We start from the raw sequence: 19,725 nt of genomic DNA, 5'->3' as shown, positions 1-19,725 counted from the left end.
TTCTATCTCTATTCAGCATATATTCTCTAGCTCTGGGCATTATTGTCCGACTCGAACACGTTACTGTGAGTTTCTGTTTTGATATTATCATCTTTCTGTGAGATTGTCCTGGCTCTGAGTGCGAGCTGGTTAGGCTCCGCCCCCTGTGCGTGGAACCGCATCTCATTAACTTTTAAAGGAGACACACTAAAACGGTGCGTTTTTCTCATCCACCGTTAGATGATAACTTCAGAGTGAACACGAGTGAATCTGACTGCAGTAGATGTGAAAGATATGAATAAAAATGATGTTATTTCAGCCAGCGCACATACCTGTATTTAGTTCCTGTTTTCGGTCGAAGTCCAAAGTCGATTGTCGAGTTCACGCGCGTGATCATATGTAATTAAACCTATGCGCGTGAACTCGACAATCGACTACTTTGGACTTCGACCGAAAACAGGATGTAAATACAGGTATGTGCGCTGGCTGAAATAACATAATTTTTATTCATATCTTTCACATCTACTGCAGTCAGATTCACTCGTGTTCACTCTAAGTTATCATCTAACATGGCTGGGCACTTGTAATGAAACATTAAGGATGTTAAGAGGCTAAAAGCAGGTTTAAAACAACTTGCCCCATTGAAGTCAACGGGGTGCAAATTTTAAAAAGAGGATAACACTGTGTAGGCAACACCGATTTTTGTCGTTGTTCTCTGTATTGACAGCACTCCAAATTTACAAAAAAATGAGCTCAATGTTAAAATTGACCGGAGTTCTCCTTTATTCCTGGTTACTTTTCCATTATTTGGTCATGAACTGGGAGATTAAATATATGCTACTAATTAAAAATGCTACATTTTAAAAATGAAATGGACTTTAGGTGGCAAAATCAATTGAATGCTGGCTAAAAACTCATTCTGAATTCAATCAGGATTAATATCAGACTATTTTCAGTGGCTCACTTGACTATTTTCAGTCTGCTATGAGAAAATGTGTGTCGCTGAAAAACCATCATCATTAGACAAAAATGACAAAGATGGGCGGTTTGGATAGTGACTGTAATGTCACAATTTTCAAAAGCCATCTCCAATTCTAGGTAGAAATAACTGGACAAATAGAGCCAAGAAATCAAAGGCTGCTAAAGTGTGACAGGCTGTTTTTATAATGCTACTCAATTCAACCCCAAAGCCATTTTACATTTTAATGTGTTTAGATTGAAGTGAGAGAGACAGAGCCAACACAGATAAACACAGATGTGGGGAATAAATCTCTAATTTAAGGAGCGGATTTAAGTATGCAGCATTCATTAATACATTAAAAAACAATGCAAAAGCACAGCTGTTCGCAAAATAAAACCACATTTGTCGTCATCACACTGCACTAAATGTTTGCTTGCTGTTGGTCAGAAAGTGATGTATTTAGGCAGTGTTGAGCATTTGTGAGGTTCTTGTGTGGGCGACAACGCTGATTGAGGCTGAATGCTCCTTCACTGCTGTTTGTAACAGCGCGGTGGGAGGCGAAATGTCTCAAAATGTCAAATTTAAAATTCCCAGGGAATCTGACACCCACTGCGGTCTGTAATCCAGGTTATTACCAGCCTTCACTCCCCCATATGTGAATCATTCTCTCTTCTGGCATCAGTACAAATCGGTGGATTTGAATACAAAGCTAAATAAAATATTGCAGTGCAGAAGGGCAGAGAGGAAGGTCAAATCGTAAAAGATGATATATCACAACTGCGTGCACTGTAAATTCTTCTGCAATATGCCACTTTACCTGTAGCCTTCAGATCAAGTTTGCAGGAACGTTTTTCAGTGTGAACAGATAAAGCCGTGACAATCAAATGACAATTTCAAATTCACGTCTGTGTACTTAACACTTGATGCATTTTGTTTGCATATACATTTAAGATTAGATAAACAATGGATTTTCTCTCTTGTCATATCACGGAACAAAAGGCAGTGTGAATGATCTAACAGTCAAAGCTTCACTTTAAACATTTTTAGTCTGGATTAAGCTTCACCCGCCCTCACTACTTGTTCTTACATGAATTAAATTAAAAACTTTTCTTACTACACAGAGACCCACAGATGCCCACTTTCCATTTACTGACTGTCTGATGGAAATAAATCTGGCAAGCCGAATTTTTGTGTTTATAAGTTATGTTTATAAGGCATTGGATTGATACAATAATCACTTTTAAGGGAGAACTATTCACTGAATTTCTCAAAGCATGCCAAATCTATTACTGTGGTCTCAAATATTTCAGCCCCTGCTGGTAGATGCCAGAATTACACCAGGACACAAACGGCATCTTTCTCTATTGATGGCCATACACACTAAAAATATATACATATACACCTTTCTTAGATACATCTGGATATGGTTCTGATTTCATATTTTTACAGAATTTACATTTTGTTAACCTCACCGTATTTAAGATTTGTGTGTTGACAGTATATGTGCATTTTAATTTATTTATCCATTCAGAGTAATATGTTTGCCTCTAGTTTTAAGAGGCAAATAATGACTACCTCGGCTTTGAAAATCAAACATAATGATGGCAGAACAGTTAGCTCCTTGTCTTGCTAAATATTAAACGATCTTTAGTCGTCTAGACAATAATTTTTAAGTTCATTAGATGAACAAAAGTTTGAAAGTTTTCAGTTGTTAGATGAGTTTACTCAACAAACAGACTGTAACAGGTTGGTTTATTTTTTAAGGTCAACTTATAAGGGCGAATGTGCTTCTGCTACTGTGTATTTTGCGAAATATTCCCAGTTACTGTATTAATAGTTAATCAGGTCTATATAAACGTAACACCACCTCATTTATATATATATATATATATATATATATATATATATATGAAGAGTTCAGATGCAAAAGCGTCTAAGTGCCATCTGAAATGTTCTTCTAGAATTATACTTTTTATCAAGCTCGTATATTTAAGTTCAGTAATTTCACTTAAATGACAATTAATATTACCAATTGTCATTCAAGTGAAATTACTGAACTTAAATATTCATCTTGAAAATTTCAGATGGCACTTACTGGCTTTTGCATCTGAACTCTTCAATATATTAGTATAGATATAAGATATGGTTTATTAGATATGGTTTCATTAACTATTTTGTAATTCAACCTGCTAATTGAAGCCAGAAGCACATCTGTACCACCAGCACTCGTAACGCTCACGGGGTAAACATATCGGTCACACTTTCTTAAATCATTCTTGGTCAGGGGAAACGTCGCATCCAACAGCCTCAAGGACGAATCGAGGTGAGGCCGAGCAACCGGCGGCTTAATCGTTCAATCACACTGTAACACTAAAAGCATTGCACCGCAGCCTATACACGTAACCTTCCATGCATTTCCCATTTGCATGCTACAAGACTTTTGCATCTTAAGGCAAGGTGCTTTAAATAAGCTCATCCCAGCTGGAATAGCTTTGGGATTGCACAAGCATATATTGGGCACATACAGCAGGACACCTACCCACGACGACCACAGTCGTTAAAAATTGATTGCTCAGAACATGGGACGCTTCAGATGGGAGCTCTCCATGTGATTCGGTGAGTGCCTTTATCAGCGGCAGCTGCAGTTCCCCTCACAGACACTCACACACTCACTCACACTGCCTCTCTGAGCAAGAGAAACAAGGACGTCCTTCTTTTGCCTGGAAACTAGAGATGTTAGGAACGAGCAGTTAAATCCTCGCTGTATCATTACTGCTCAACTTTCATTTCTGAGGAGTTATTCAGCTTCTCGAAACATTTGAATTCGCTCGCGCAGGTAATTATGACCTTTATGTGTGTGTGTGAATGTGGAACGCGAGCGTTGGGCTTTTGCTGTGGGATGGAGCGGGAGCTGTCCGCCAGCAATGGTGCTGAAATCAGCTTCAATGAACGAGGAAGTGGTTTTGTTTTCGGCACCTATCGCGAACGGGAGTGAATATAAAGCGAGCTATTTTAACGCATTTATAGGCGTGCGAAGATACTAGGAGCACAGTAACGTACGAGATTCATCCGGACTCATTCATCAGCCGATGAGTCGGTGCATTCGGACTATAAGCGTGTGGGTTTCGATTCGATGGAAAGTTTACACACAGATTAAGGGAACGGGGCCATGCGTTGGATCATAATATTTCTTAAATGTACATTCTAGGATTTACAGTCTTCAACTTAGAAAAGATCATCACAACACGGCTTTTCCTCAAATGTTATTTGATATTCAGGTTGCAATGTAATGTTGTCATTCCCCGCGAGAAGAACAAACGCTCCCTGCAGATTTATTTCAAATGTACTCGATGTATGCTTGTCCCGGAGCTTGTCATTAACTCTATTCTTATAGTGAAGGTTAAGTTACACGCAGGCACCGATAAGCCACTAATGGTTGCCCGTGGTAATTTTACAACTCTGCACTTTGTGTGAACTGTACGAGAGGTATATTGACCTTTACTGTCCTTCATATGTCGCATCTTGTGAATTGATCGACTGGATAGTATTGTGTATGCCATGCCAGTCATTGTTATTACAGCATTTAGTTATGTTTTGTGGTATAACATAAAAATGCATTCATATATGACACCGAAAATAACTGGGTTTAATCAATTCAAACACACTATTTACTGAGAAAATCGCTATATTATATGATACTATATATATTGAGGTACACTAATAAACTATTTTCTTGCTTTTTTATAGTGAATACCTCTTTATACAAACTAAGTCTTTTTTTTTTTTTTTTTTTTTTTTTTTTTGGTGCAATTAAGTAATTGTCTGTTTCACATTGTAGATCTGGGGACAAGGAACTACTTGCAAAGCTTAACCTGAATGTAATATTTGGTTGAAGAAGAAGGCAGGAATAAAAAGCCATCATCATGAATTTTGTTATGAAGCAAGCGTTGGGAGGTAAGTTTAAGATTGCCCCGTTTCTCCAAACATGACACACGCGCACACGTACACACACACGTACACACACACACACACACACACACACACACACACACACACACACACACACACACACACACACACACACACACACACACACACACACACACACACACACACACACACACACACACACTCAAAGTGTTGCTTTTTCCTTTATACCTATCTCAGTCTAGCATAGCTTATCTTATAATTCAAACAATGTCATTTATAATAGTCTTGTGATGGGTTAAAAGCAGTTGATCTGTTGGGCAGGTCAGTATCATCACAGATAGAGGTCGTGAGTCTTCACGCATTTCAGAATCTGCCGCAGCACTGCCTGTTGTTTTCTTGATAAAGGGGTTTGTTTTCTAGCTGGAGGCCAATTTAGATGTTTTTCATATTTACTATAACATTTTTGGATTGATCTTTTTGCTCATTATTATTATTTCCATTTTAATTATTCTTGCAAGACATATTTTATATCCAGACCCACTAGAATCACCATAACTATTGACGATGTGCTCTGCCTAGCTTAATCAAAAATATAATAATTCCATAAATATTGGCATTAAATGTCCAAACATAACTGCATCTAAATGATTAATCTCCTTTGCGTTCTCAATGAGGATTTTATCCGTCTCACTCTGTGCGGACTTCGCTCGCCGAAGCACTTAGAGATTGACAGTCCAGTCCCGAGGGATGTCAGGAGAGCAGGACTGTGATGGTTTATTAGCATGGATGTGCTATAAAAAGGTGGCGTACGACCTGTTTCATTAACCAGCTGCGGGATGCTTTGCCCATGAGGGTCCTGCCCTAGTCCACTTGCTCCGTCGATACAGAAAATGAGTGAAATCCACTGAGCTGTACGGAAAGGGATTTCACCCTTGAGAAGAAAGAGTGGTCCCCGGCTTCTTGTTTACTCACAACTTTCCTCCTTATCCTCTCACGTCCTTTTCTAAGAGTAGCAGTGCGTGTCTAAGATAAATTGATCCTGGCTTCAGATGTTTTGGATTATTATGTTTTAAAGATTTGAAGTCGCCTATAACTGCATTTCCTTCAGGAATTACCAGTACTTGCAAAGTAGCAAGAGAATAAGTTTTAGGTAAGCTTAGTTTCAGGCTTCGGTTCTGCGCAAATGATGATGACACCCATGGTGCATCTTGTTTTCAGTTGGCTGCACAGAAGAATCAGATATAAATTGCTAGTGCCCATTTTATGCTCATTTACAAGTTAATAATTTTATTTTTTGGGTCTGCTAGAAAACATTTACATGATTAAAAGTTTGAAAAACACATTATTTTTCTCTTACTGTACATTGACACACCATCTATTTTCACCATATGCAGGAAATGCTCTGTTTTAGTTCCTGTCTCTTTAAAGCCTACCTTTTTGAAACCCCCAGTCTGCTCTGATTGGTCAGCTGGCCCAGTCTGTTGAGATTGTCTGTTGACAGATTATAACGTAATCTGGTTTCCGCTCCCAAGACTGTAAATGTTATTATGTCTGTGGTAATTATGGCGTCGATATTGGCTTCTCTTTTTTTTGTCTTCGAAAAAATGAAAAAAAGTATCTCCTCAATGATATGATATGATAAATCCCTTTTCCAACTGTTCTTTAACCTTTAAATGCATCAATGTTTCCCCAATCATTATTATAAATTCGGGTCTTTAGCGACCCGGGTCTATATCTAACACGGATGGATCTCTAACTGCCGCAATAGCATTAATCCACCCTGATATTTGAATAACAATTACAAAATAATACAAATAAAGCATGTTTTATTACCTTTTGGAACTTGGAAGGGTTAAATTTGAGCAGATGCTTTTAACCATCATCACTGTCATCATCAGAGCTCTTTTTCCCAGCACATTCAGGATCGGCCTCATATTTGCGATCTCAACCATATTCTCAACGTCTTCAAAATTAATATTTTGATCGCTGACAGTTTCTTCACCAGATCCATCATTGACACTAATATTTGATAGCGTTCAGTACTTCAGTAAATAACTGAGCCATTGCTAAATGTTGCTGATGGTACTTGTATTCTTTTGATTTATGCCTGCAGTAATTATGAGTGAAACATCACGTCATCATTGTGTATCAGGCATTGAGGAGAATTGCACTTATTGAGTCATCGGAGATCCAATTACTTTTGCCCAGAAAAAATATACTTGCACTGTTACATTCCTTGGGTTGCTAGCGACCCTATACACTTTTTGCAAAGAGAAAATATTAGAAAGTACACATTCTTTTAAAAAAATTTTCTTTGAGGATACTAAGAAGGGTGATGTCTAACTTTAAAGGGAACCTACAGTATTATACCCCTTTTCAAAATATGTAATATAAGTCTCTGGTGTCCCCAGAATGTGTCTGTGAAGTTTCAGCTCAAAATACCCCACATATAATTTATTAGCTTGTCAAATTTGCCCGTGTTTGGGTGTGAGCAAAAACACACAGTTTTGGTGTGTGTTCCTTTAAATGCAAATGAGCTGCTGCTCCCCGCCCTATTTCCAGAAGAGGGGAAAGCCTTTACAGCTTGTGTTTCGGATACTCCGGCAACAACAAAACTGGAGAATGTCACGCAGCCAAAATCAGTATCAGTGTTTAGCCTTAAGTGTTCGAACCAGAGTCGGACACTGACGGAGAGACTCAGGAAGAAGTTACAGTTTAGAAGTTTAGAATGCAACTGAATGTTTCTGAATGGTTAGTGGATAAATGTATGTAGTTGTTAAGTTAAGTTGATTCCACTCATCGACTTGCATGTACCGTCATGTTAATACAAAAATCTTTCAGAAACAAATATTGTGCAAATCCAGTGTTCAACTGACCCTCGTTTGTGAAGCAGTCCGGCGTAACATGATTTGCACAAATATATAAAACTTTAATGACTTTCTTCAGCACATTTCTTTCATAAATTAAATTCAACCACGATGTTGTCAGTGGCTCAGATCCCTGTGGAGACTCTTGTCCGTTGGTACTTCCAATAACAGAACATTTATAGTGTTTTTTTTTTTTTTGGAGCAGACATTGTATTTCTCCAGCTGCCGCAGCGAGGAAACAGAAAAGGCAAACTGCTGCGGCTCGCTCAGTGCGGGATCTAACAGAGCAGATCGTCACCAGTCATGGGCGGGGCTTCCGATCTGCAACTGCGCATTTGGAGAAACTGTTTATGATTCATGGGGATTATAAAAAAAAAAGAAGTGGGTGGTTTACACACACTGTGGACACACTTTTGTGTTCAAACACCTTATAAAAGTGAAATGTGCATATAGGCCCCCTTTGAAAAATGAATGAGGAGGGGATAGAGAATGACGTCCCAGGGGCAATAAAGACCCAAGGTATGTGTTAAAGGCTTAAGGGCGCGCCAAGGCAGCCATAGGCAAACGTGCGACATGGTAACATTGCTACATTAAATCACAGAAATAATGGCAGGACTACAAAGTTGTAAGTAAAATAGAGATTATTGGAGTACACTTTACAAGAAAATTATAAATTTTCTATTGTTCTATTTCAAATGTCTTTGCATTTTATATATATACATATGCTACACATTAAAGGAAAGGCAAAATCAAAAAAGCATTTAAAAGCATTTAAGCATTATAAGGAAGACGAGGCCAATCACAATTTATATGCAAATGGATGCAGGAAAGAAAAAACAATCACTTGCAGCATCTTGGAAGACTAAATAAATGGAAGTGTATGTATTTGCTCTAAAGCTTTTACTGCATCCTTTGGATGCATACATAAATGCATTTATAAATGCATTACTATTGGCCCAGTGTAAAACTGCTGCATGTGGGTTTTTGTGTGTGCTTGGAGTCTCCACTGTTGATTGCAGGGGCGCCGCTAAGGGGGGAAAAGTTAGGACGATTCTAAGGGCCCACGCACTTTTGGGGCCCCCAGAGATTGATTTTATTAATGGAATAGGTGCGGTGGGGGGGCCCAACCTCATATTCTTTCATAGGGCCTAAAATTTCTAGCGGCGCCCCTGGTTGATTGATCCTGTAAATCACGGAACAGGCAATCTCCATTTGCTAGCAGCCGTTTTGACAGGCCCCCACACACGATTCTGACCGACATTAGATAATAAAGCTCAGGCTGAAGTGAAATAATGGGCCTGTCTGGCTCAGTAAGAGATTTAGAGGCAGCAGGTCAGGATGTGGCGAGAGAGTTCGGTACTAAAGCTCACGGATGTAAGACTAATCACGGTTATGTGAGAGAAATCTCCTGGGCATCCCTGCAGCATCAGCCAGAATGCAACCGGAATGGGAGTCTACCCTTATATCCACACACACACACGCTCTCACACTTACTCATCTCACTTTCTCATCTCACTTTCCTGCTGAATTTCACACACATTTGCTCTGTCTTCTTTTCTTCCAAATCTGTTGCTCAGTAGTACCGCTCACATGCACATACACATTTGCAGTGTTTCCTTCCACTTTCAACCCTGATATTCTTGACCACTTCCTCCCTTTCTCCCTCTCTTTGCAACTCTCGGGCTAAAGCAGCTTGTTGGAGTGGAAAGAGAGTCTTGTGGAGACTGAGAGTTGGCCAGCGTTGTTAATAAGCTCGACATGCCTGGCTGTGCTTTAATTTTTTAAGTTCATTTCCAGGTTTAAATGAAGACAATCACAGATTTCGATGTGCTCTCAGGCCTCACTGTATATATAATTTTCATGATTAAATGGGATGCTCTCATTTGTGTTAAATTAACACCTGTCGTCATTAATATGCAGGAGCTGCTCGCCTGAATCCAATTTTAACAACTGCGTGCACTGAGGCGTTCAGACCTGAATCAGATCACCTTCACACTAGCGCCAGCGCTCTCACGCCTCCTGCGGGGGGGCTGGCGGGCCGCTCAGACAAAGGGTCACACATTAACATAGGTCGTGAAAATGCTTAATCTAATCAAATGTCCCTAATCAGAAGCACAAAGCAACTTCAAGTCAACTGAAATTAACTAAATTGAGTTCTATTGAATTGATGGCTGTGCAAAACTGTGCTGTAATTCCACATCACGGCTGTCACAGGGGTTAATTAGATTTGCATTAACGACAGAACAAATGAATCACGTGAAAACAAGCTATTACTTATGTCATGTTTTCCCATTTAAAAAAAAAAGTCCTGTGTTGGCAGGGCATATCAAAAGCCTCATGCCTTATAGCCAATAAATTAGCATAACGGTTGCAAGTGGTGTTGAGGGAGTGACTTAATTTACTCATTCTTTGTTCAGAGCATTTTATTGGACACAAATGAGTCAAAATATTGTCAAAGATGACCTAAAAGATAACAGTCATGAGCTAAAAGCCAAACCTTCAAATGACCATGTGCATCAATGATAATGAAGTTTGTCTCTCTATATTCCTGTGTATCTTAGGCTAGGGGAAAACACACCCTGTGACGCCAGGACGCTCCGCTCGGTGCAGCACCAGAGCTGACGCCCATTGATTTATGTGCTGACCTATAAACGACTGATCACGCTCGGCCGGCGTGATTTTTAACCATGTAATGAGAAGGACGGTAAACGCAATGTGCTGAAATCAATACAGCCGCTGAGATTGGGCAAAGGGCCGATCCCTCTGCGGGGAGGAAGGAGGTTAGACGCCAGATCCGGCGTTTCGGACAGAATCAGGCAAACATTAAATTGATTATAAGGCTTTTAGGAGCTCTTAGAGCCGGACTCATGGACTAATCTGACAGTCATCAAGTTTATAATTGTAATGTGAGCCTCTAAGGCGAGCGAAGGGAGGGAAATCAGGGGCGATACAATCTAGAAGGACCAATGAACTATGAAACGTCCTCAAAGGGATGCTTTGCCCAATTTTGTTTTATATTTTGCATTCAAAGTAGTTTACAGCATGCGGTTTCAAACTGAGGTCGGCAGAAAACTTGAAAAAGATGAGAAATGTTAACATTCACTGAATTGCAGCTATATTATTACTTCATAGTTACATGACATTTACATAAGGCTAATATTTCATTCTGATTTTTAAAATCATGAAAGTTGTAATTATCTTATTCTATTGTATATATTCATAAAATATTTGCTCATACAGAATTAATTAATCTTGATGCGTTAGATAATAAAGCTAGCTTTATATTTTAGAAAGGGGGGTCTCTCACAAAGGTCACATCAAACTCTGGTCTACAGTAAACCTATACACACACATCCACAGACTGTAATGACTCACACACTTTCACACCTGCTTTAATGGCTCTCCAGGACAGGATGCAATATGTTCTCCTGTCCCTCCTGTAGATAGCGTAAGAAACAGTATTGCTGTGAATCGTGCCTGACCTTCGGCACCTTTGAGTGGGACACGGCGCTCTCTCGGTTTCGTTCTCTCTCTCTCACTATCTCAATTCATTTCTCTTTCGGGTCAGCAGATGACCACATGGTACGACACATGGACAGGTTCTCCGGCTGTAGGTTTCTGGCTCTGAGCTGCAGGGACTACATGTGTGCAATGGCCCTTTCAGTTCCACACAGAGAAAACACCTGCCATCATCACACACACACACACACACACACACACACACACACACACACACACACACACACACACCAAATTGATATCGTAATCTGCTCATCTGCAAAATGATGCCATGTGGACACCTTGTCAACACATCAATTCTCAATCGATGTCCTTTAATTGCCAAGTCACATGCAGTAACACATTTGCACACGCTCATAAGCACACATACACACACACACACAGCACATATGGGCTCTGTCCCAAGAATGACTGCCGGTTCGATATCTGGTCAAGCTGAAGCCATTCATGTGTGTTATAAATGGATGAGTCATGACTTTGGACAGGCCCATGGACCTACATGGTGCCATGTGGCTTTAAAACATGTTTGCCAGTTCGACACGGCAAAGCGCACTTTACTAGAGAAAAAACTGGAAGTGAAATTATCTTCATTAGCAAGCAGTTTTTTTTTGTTGTTGATGCAGGTTTCTCTAAAACAAAATTCTTGCTTTTATTTCTGCAGAATATGGATTCTCCTAAAATAATATGAAATATGAACTCCTAAACTAAAATGCTTAATAAATGGTTGTAAAGGCCTTCTGAGGTGAAGCGATGCGTTCGTGTAAGAAAAATATTTATATTCAAAACTTTGTCGACTAAAATAACTAGCTTCCGGCAGACGGCCGCACGCAAGTCGACTTTTGCCAAAAGAGTAACAGTTGACGATGTATGACCCAGGAGAAGCTTTGAAGCCTCTTGCGGTTCAAACACACAGGGCTGGGCAACCGCATTCGTCATTATGTTGTGCGTCAAGTTCAAGTGTTACTCTTTCGCTGTAAATCGAATATTGTATATGTCTGAAAGAAGAATGTCATATACACCTAGGATGGCTTCAGGGTGAGTAAATCATGTGCTAATTTTCATTTTTGGGTGAACTATCCCTTTAAGGAACCACCAATGCTAGTAACCTTGATTTATAAGAGCATACCAATAAGACTGCAGCACTTTCATCTTAGTTTAATTTTTCTTTCTAAATGCTTTTTGCAGACTTCCAACCAAATCATCACAGAAAATGCAAAAAAAGTCATTACATAGATTCCATCTTGGCCTAATGATGATCCTGCTGAAAAGACCAAGATTAGTCAGCTTAGACTGGTTTAATAGCTTAGACTGGTTTAGACTGGTACCAGTTACACCAGTTAATCCTGCCATGCTGGTGTCGTGGGTGCATGGACACCATCTCATGCTGCACTACTAGAAACGTCTTCTTAATGTTTTTATTTATTCTTATTTTAAACTTGTTTTGCAAAAAAAAGAAGATTTTACTCATCCGTCCGTCCATCCATCCATCCATCCATCCATCCATCCATTCATCCATCCATCCACAGAAAGGTCTCTCTCATCAGTAAGCATCATTACTATTGACGTCATCCTTCTCCTCGTCCTTACATTTGTCATGGCAACTTCACAGCATCGTTAAACATTTCTCCATATACTTACAAACTGATATATGATAATCAGAACTAAATTGAAAGAGTTTTTACTTTTATTTAAACACAATTTTATAAGAACCTGTGTAAAAAATGTTCTTTTCCCGATGCACTCACAGTCATTACTGCCTCGCCCGACATTAAAAAGTTAAAATAAGGGAAAAATTGATTTAGCACCAACTGGTCTGGCTCGACGTTGTCCAAATGGCCCTATTAAAACCTGTTTGACATTTCATTTCTTTGATTCATTACAGGCAGCTCTCGAAAGCTCTCTCCTCAACTGTTACTTTCCTCCTGCAGTCGGCCTAATATTAATCCAGTGCCATGATACCATTGCGAGGTTAATCTCAGCCATAAAACAGCCCCGGCCCAGGGAACAATTATCATACGCAGTATCCCAGAGCTCCTCTGTGAACATTATTATATGTCTGACGGCATGACAAAAACTTTCAAACGTCCTTGTTTCAGATTATTATTTTTTTAGCTCCGCGAATGAAGACGTCTGACCTAATTTAAGAATATTCATGCATAGAAATAGATCCAGACCCAATAAACTCCGGATGTCTCTTGAGAATTGAACAGGCTCTAAATAAAATCTCAAACTAATGAGTGAAAGTGAACCGCTGCTTACACCCTTAATGTTCTCATTGCGATGCAAATTACGTAAAGGAACCTCGGCAAGCAAAAAATAGGTTGCTGACGTCAGCTGTTAGATAACCTTGACGTGCCACGCTCTGGCGGTTGGGATCTCCGAGCTGCTATCCGGTATCCCTGCGAGAGAACTCCATCGCTCGCTGGCACGGGGCAGAGGTCTTTTGGCCGATACGCCGCTTGCCCTTGACCGCTGTCCAAAATGGCGGTCACGGCCCAGCAAGAAACTCTGGCAAACTTTCTATAGCAGAGTTAATCCTACAGCAGGCCTGGAAAGGTTGTGAGCCGATCCCTTTGTGTGACTGCGGTCACAGATGCTATACTTTCTGTCGACTTTTTCTCTAGCGCTCATCAGTTATGACCCACAGGCTGGCATGGAGGTCTATTAAGCAGTCTGGTGCTTTTGTGATGAACTACTAGACCATTTGTCAGTGCGCGTGTGCATGTGTGTGTGTGTGTTCGATACAGAGTGTACGTGTGAACGTCAGTGGACGCTTGGACTGCTGGCAATAACACCACGTTATGTGATCACACTCTTTAATGGGATGTCTATTTCAGCTTCATTACCATAGAGATGAAGTCAGTCCTTTTATTAACACTACAGAAACATGCTACCAGAGTGAATGCCCATTAATGTGAATTCTTCGCTTGAGTCTTCTGTATTTGATCTCTTTGGAAATCCAATCTGGTCTAGTTGCTTTGGGTTGTCTTTGGGTGCTACGTTCAAGCGAATACATCTGCAATAATGTGGTAACATGACCTGTCATGCGAGTACTTTTACCTGTAGTTTTTACATCTGTCAGGTCGGATTCAAGAAGCCAATGTTAAACAGGTTAGCATGCTTCAACCCCTGCTGGTTAATGTTGTAACTACACCATTCTATGGGCAAAATATATATTATGTCCAGAAAATATATTGTTAATAAAAATATAGAAATTATTTATTTTATTAAGCAAAGACAGGTTAAATCAAAGCAGCTATTAAGCAGCACATTTTTTAAACATTGAAAATAATAAGAAATGTTTTCTAAGCAAATCAGCATATTAGATCAGATTTCTGAAAGATCATGTGACACTGTAGACTGGAGTAATGATGTTGAAAATCTACGTTTGCATCACAGGAATAAATAACATTTGAAAACATATTCAAATAGAAAATTATTAATACTAATTGTGTAATATTACTAATGTTACACAATATAACGCACAATATTAATATATACACAATATTACACAGTATATATTTTTACTGTCTTTTTGATGTTTAAATAATAGCAGCCTTGTGAGGAAAATACTTCTTTCAAAAACCTTTTATCGACCCCAAACCGTTGAACAGTATATTGTGCACACTGAGAGGTCTTGATATCTTATTTATTGAAATGTCATCCCACAATGTGCCTATATGGACCCTTAAAGGTTAAGTATATGACTTCTGTGCCACAGCCCTATACCTAAATGCTAAAATAATTATCGTTTCCTAACAGGTTTCCCAAAAACACTCCATTGGCTGAGCCAGAAACTGATACGTCAAATTGTTCGTTTTGAAAGTGCCACAGAGCTGCAGTGTGTACACACTTCAGGAAATCCTATGAATGGTTTACTTATAGTTGTCACTGCACATTAATCTAATGCACTTTAGCATCAGAATAGTTACACACTTCACCTTTACAGTCAAATAGAGTATGCTATAATGTCACCAGCAGCACATATCACTCAGAAAGGCAGAAAACCATGATACCTTCAGGAGTTTCAGACAGAACTGGATCCCAGCATTACCCCAGCTTCCACTGGTGCACACAGCAGGCTATACGTCATTCACCATCTGTCACGGGGAAATTCCTTCCCCCTCTTGTGGAAGTTGTAATACATATTTTTCTGTGCCTTAAGTGGCTAAAAGGAGATGGGCTGATCTGAACAAAGATGAGTATCTACAGTACGTTTTGATCATTGCTAGCTATTTTTGGCTTCATGTTTGCTGGCAGATGGAGTCCAAACCACTTCAAAAAATACTCCCTGAAATACTAAAGCAGTAGTAATACATTTCTATTTATGTTTACACTGCAAATCCTTTAAAAAAGTCAAACTCACTTTTTACTAGATTTTAAGATTATTTTAATATAGGTTATCTGAAGTTAAGTGTAGGGCCAGTTTTTGCTGTTTCAAATGTGTCAAATGTGAGAGATCTAGAGGTCTAGAGATGTGTTTAAGTTGAACTTCTTGCAGTGTCAAAACGCTATTAAGGTTTGAACGTAAGCGCAATGGTCAAACACATACGTTTAGCGTAAGTTTTCATTAAAAAACAATGGAAATGTAGTGTAGTTTGCTTCAAAGTTATGCTTCAATATAACAAAATTACCATAATTTCGTACACCTTTAAATAAGTCTCAATAGCTGATGTAATTTTCTTAAGTTAATTTATCTTGTTTAATGATGTTTAGATATTTTTATTGGAAAAATAAAAGCCTTGAATCCTAAAGCAAATAAAGAAATAAGAAAAACGTTCTATTCAGCGTCTCTCACCACTTCCTCACCTGGCCCCACACACCCACTAAAATCTATTCCTGGAGAGAGAGAAAGCGGCCTTGCTTTTAACAAACAGTGTATATGAAATTGTGCAGCATATGCAGTCACTGTGGTCTTCGTGACACTGGTGGAGAGTTATGGCCTACGGTGACACCATTTCAAAATCATTCATCACAGTGAGCTTTGCGCTGTGAGCAACCTTAGGAATATAAAAAGGGAGTCCATGGCCTCCAAACGTGGTTGTGTGTACAGTGATAACACGGCTGCAAAAGGTTGCATCCGTCCAAAGCATGTGCAAGTTACTTTAATACTCTTTCAAAGGAAACTTTCAAAAGGAAACTTTGAAAGAGTGGAAACACTTTTCCATTTAGGTGAAAAGAAAAAATTAAATACAGAATTATGTGATCTTTAAAATTACTTTAAATACTTTGATAGAAAACGCTTTTTGTGTGATGGAGGTTTTTTTTCTCAGAACTAATCTTGTGTTTCGGTAATGCCTTTGGAGCGGTACCCGCATGGTGAAGGTAGGCTTCAGAGAAAAAAGGGGGTAGTGGGCGTCTGGAGAGTCCTCTGCTGACCCACCAACACTTTACAGAGTCCCTGCAGAGTCCCGCCAGAAAGCACCACCTCCATCCAAACAAACACATTTATCCAGCACTCAATGCCAGGGAGAGCAATAGCTGCCAAACACGCTTCTTCACTTACAGTTGACTTTTGCTTAATGCCTGTCTTCTGAAATCTACAGTGATTTATAGCCTCTTTTTTATTCATATACATAATATTTTAATTTTATCGTAGAGTCCACCCACCGTTTTTATAAAACATCACTATTTACTGTGCACGGACGCACGCACGCACGCACATACACGCACACGCACACACACACACGCGCACGCAATGCTCTTGTTGAGCATTGCATTATTAGCTTAGCATTTTGGACTCTTCTACTTGCAGATAAAAAAAACTAAATAAATACAAACATAAAATGCAAGGAATTCTGCATGTGACTTTTAGTTTTGTTTAAATAAACTAGGAAAATAAAAGCAGAGAGCTAATGTATATCTTGGTTAAAATTTGGAAAGGTAACTGTAAGGATATACAGTGGGTTCAACTGAACAGGTTTGAGATGTGAACTATAAGCATTGTGCCCTTAAACAAGGAGCTTGTGCCTGTAATACGTGTAGCTTACTGTATGTTGCTCTGGATAAAAGCTTCAGCAAAATGACAAATTAGTAACAAAGATAGGAAAACACATAAATCCCCAGTTGTGGCTGCAGCTGGTGTTTTGATGAGGCTGCAGATTCACTCAAATTTATTGGCTTGCCAATTCAATGTGTTTTACTAATAAGAATAATAAATCTGAACACACCAGCTTTATTTCTATGGATCTGCAAGTTTACCTCATGCCACAACAGCACTGATAGGTGGAGAGTGTTAAAGGGATAGTGCCAAGACATAAAAACTCTCTTCTTCTATGGGAGATATTCTGAAATATTTTATCCATAAAGTGAAATTAAGTGGGGTCAAATGTTGTTTGGACCTTAAAGTTATCTTATCTCTTAAAATATATTTTAGAACAGATGAGTTTTAGGAAATAGATTACATAATTTTAGGTGACCTGTCACTTTAAGCGTACTGTCATACTGGGAAATGATGGGACTTATGAGTCTTAACTAAATTAACTAAAAATTATTTGGACTTCTCAATGCTTTTTATGGGTGAGATAATTTACATTTTAGCCTACTTTTTTTTGTCACACAAGCATTTGTACAAAGTATCTTGTTACTGGGAAATCTATTCTGAAATGCCATTCAAATTTAGTTAAGTTTTGCACCATCATTTATAAAAGTAATAATTCATCCAAAAAAAAAGAGAAGACAATTCTAAAAATGTGTGGGTAAAAAAAAAATACAGAATTTTCATTTTGGGGTGAACTATCCCTTTAAAGTGTAAACATATCCACCTGAGAAAGAAATTGATAATCGAAAAAAATCTAAGATGCAAAAGCTTGGTGAATCACTTTAAAGCGATTGTTTTCTGACAAGCTGAAATAAAGAGAACATTTCCCAATTGATCAGAGATGCCTCTAAAATATCCGACAGGCCTGCTTCCAGGAAAACAAGAAAGGCGGGTTCAGAGGGCAAATGAAACCGAGAGAATCAATCTTGTGTCTACAGTTCCTTCCATGACCATACGAGTCCTGAACATTTTAAGAAAAAAACTAAAAAAGATCACCTTCGAGAGGGTCAAACCAGCACACGCAGCTCAGATCAACTTCAAAACTCGATGCGACGGGGTGGTTTGTGTCTTTATAAATGCTGAGCTCATCTGGACGGCTGGCAAACAGGTGGACTTCTGGGACTGACATCAAAGGGTGGCATTGTCCTTGAAACAACAGCTGTAGTGATATCTGTCTCGTCCATACACTCCAATGCACAAATACATCTGACTACACGCCAAATCCACTGGACAAAACTGACCAGTCCTGGGAAAGAAAGATAACATGGGATCTGAAAGGCAGAGTCGACATTCCACGTCTAATTTGAACCTGGAAATAAACAAAAAGTTTTAGAAATGCTTAAGATTATTTGACGCACCGTGGTTTGCGTTGCATTATATTATCATATGAGTGTGACAGAAGGAGGAACAGGTGGATGGATGGAGACAGAGAAAGACATAGACAGATAGTGTGACTCCCATAAGATAATAATGGGAGCAAAATCAATTGCAATCAACCAATTCTGCAGGTGAACAATTCCAGAGTCATGCATGGCTGCACATAGAAAGGTCAGAGACGTGAATGGAATTGCACAGCGATATTCTAGCGCACTTCAACCATCAACGGCATTTACGTTGAAGGCACGTCTCGGAAAGTGCACGACAGAGTACTCTATGAAAGAAAGCATCAGCAGAGGGCCGAGCACCCGTGTCATTTGCTGTTATTGCAAGTCACAGCAGACAGTGGACGAGCAAAGCTAATGTAAGAATGTAATTAGAAACCCATTTGTGGCTAATGCACAGACACAGCTGTAAGAGCTGAAAATAGGGCCCGACAGAGACCATCAGCTGCATAATAACAGACCATTCAAAGGGGAGGTTAGAAGTTACTCTGTTACTTTACATTAACAGGTCAAAGGTAACGGGGTTTGCTTTTTCTCTGACGGTATGGCCAGAAAATAATGCAACTCTTGCTAATGGTGGGTAAATTGAGAAAATTAATATTAGAGATATTAAAACATCCATCCATCCTCTATCCATCCGTCCTCCATCCTCTATCCATCCATCCATCCATCCATCCATCCTCCATCCATCCATCCTCCATCCATCCATCCATCCATCCTCCATCCATCCATCCATCCATCCTCCATCCATCCATCCATCCATCCATCCATCCATCCATCCATCCTCCATCCATCCTCCATCCATCCATCCATCCATCCATCCATCCTCCATCCATCCATCCATCCATCCATCCTCCATCCATCCATCCATCCATCCATCCATCCATCCATCCTCCATCCATCCATCCATCCATCCATCCATCCTCCATCCATCCATCCATCCATCCATCCATCTATCCATCTTCCATCCATCCATCCATCCATCCTCCATCCATCCTCCATCCATCCATCCAATCCATCCATCCATCCATCCATCCATCCATCCAT

General features: G+C 39.5%; 1 protein-coding gene across 1 annotated transcript in view; it reads left to right on the top strand.

Moving 5' to 3' along the window:
• Positions 1-3,617: 3,617 nt before the first annotated feature.
• Positions 3,618-19,725, top strand: part of cplx1 (complexin 1) — a 47,577-nt gene continuing 31,469 nt past the window's right edge. The window contains exons 1-2 of the mRNA XM_079630148.1: positions 3,618-3,776; positions 4,779-4,894. Of these exons, the coding sequence (XP_079486274.1) occupies positions 4,864-4,894 (31 nt within the window). The 5' untranslated portion in view covers positions 3,618-3,776; positions 4,779-4,863. The remainder of the gene's footprint in view (positions 3,777-4,778; positions 4,895-19,725) is intronic.

The sequence above is a fragment of the Phoxinus phoxinus genome (assembly GCF_949152265.1).
Source record: "Phoxinus phoxinus genome assembly, chromosome: 12".
In the NCBI taxonomy this organism is placed as follows: domain Eukaryota; kingdom Metazoa; phylum Chordata; class Actinopteri; order Cypriniformes; family Leuciscidae; genus Phoxinus; species Phoxinus phoxinus.
The sequence above is the reverse complement of the archived record's forward strand: the minus strand, read 5'-3'. Positions and strand labels throughout refer to the sequence as shown.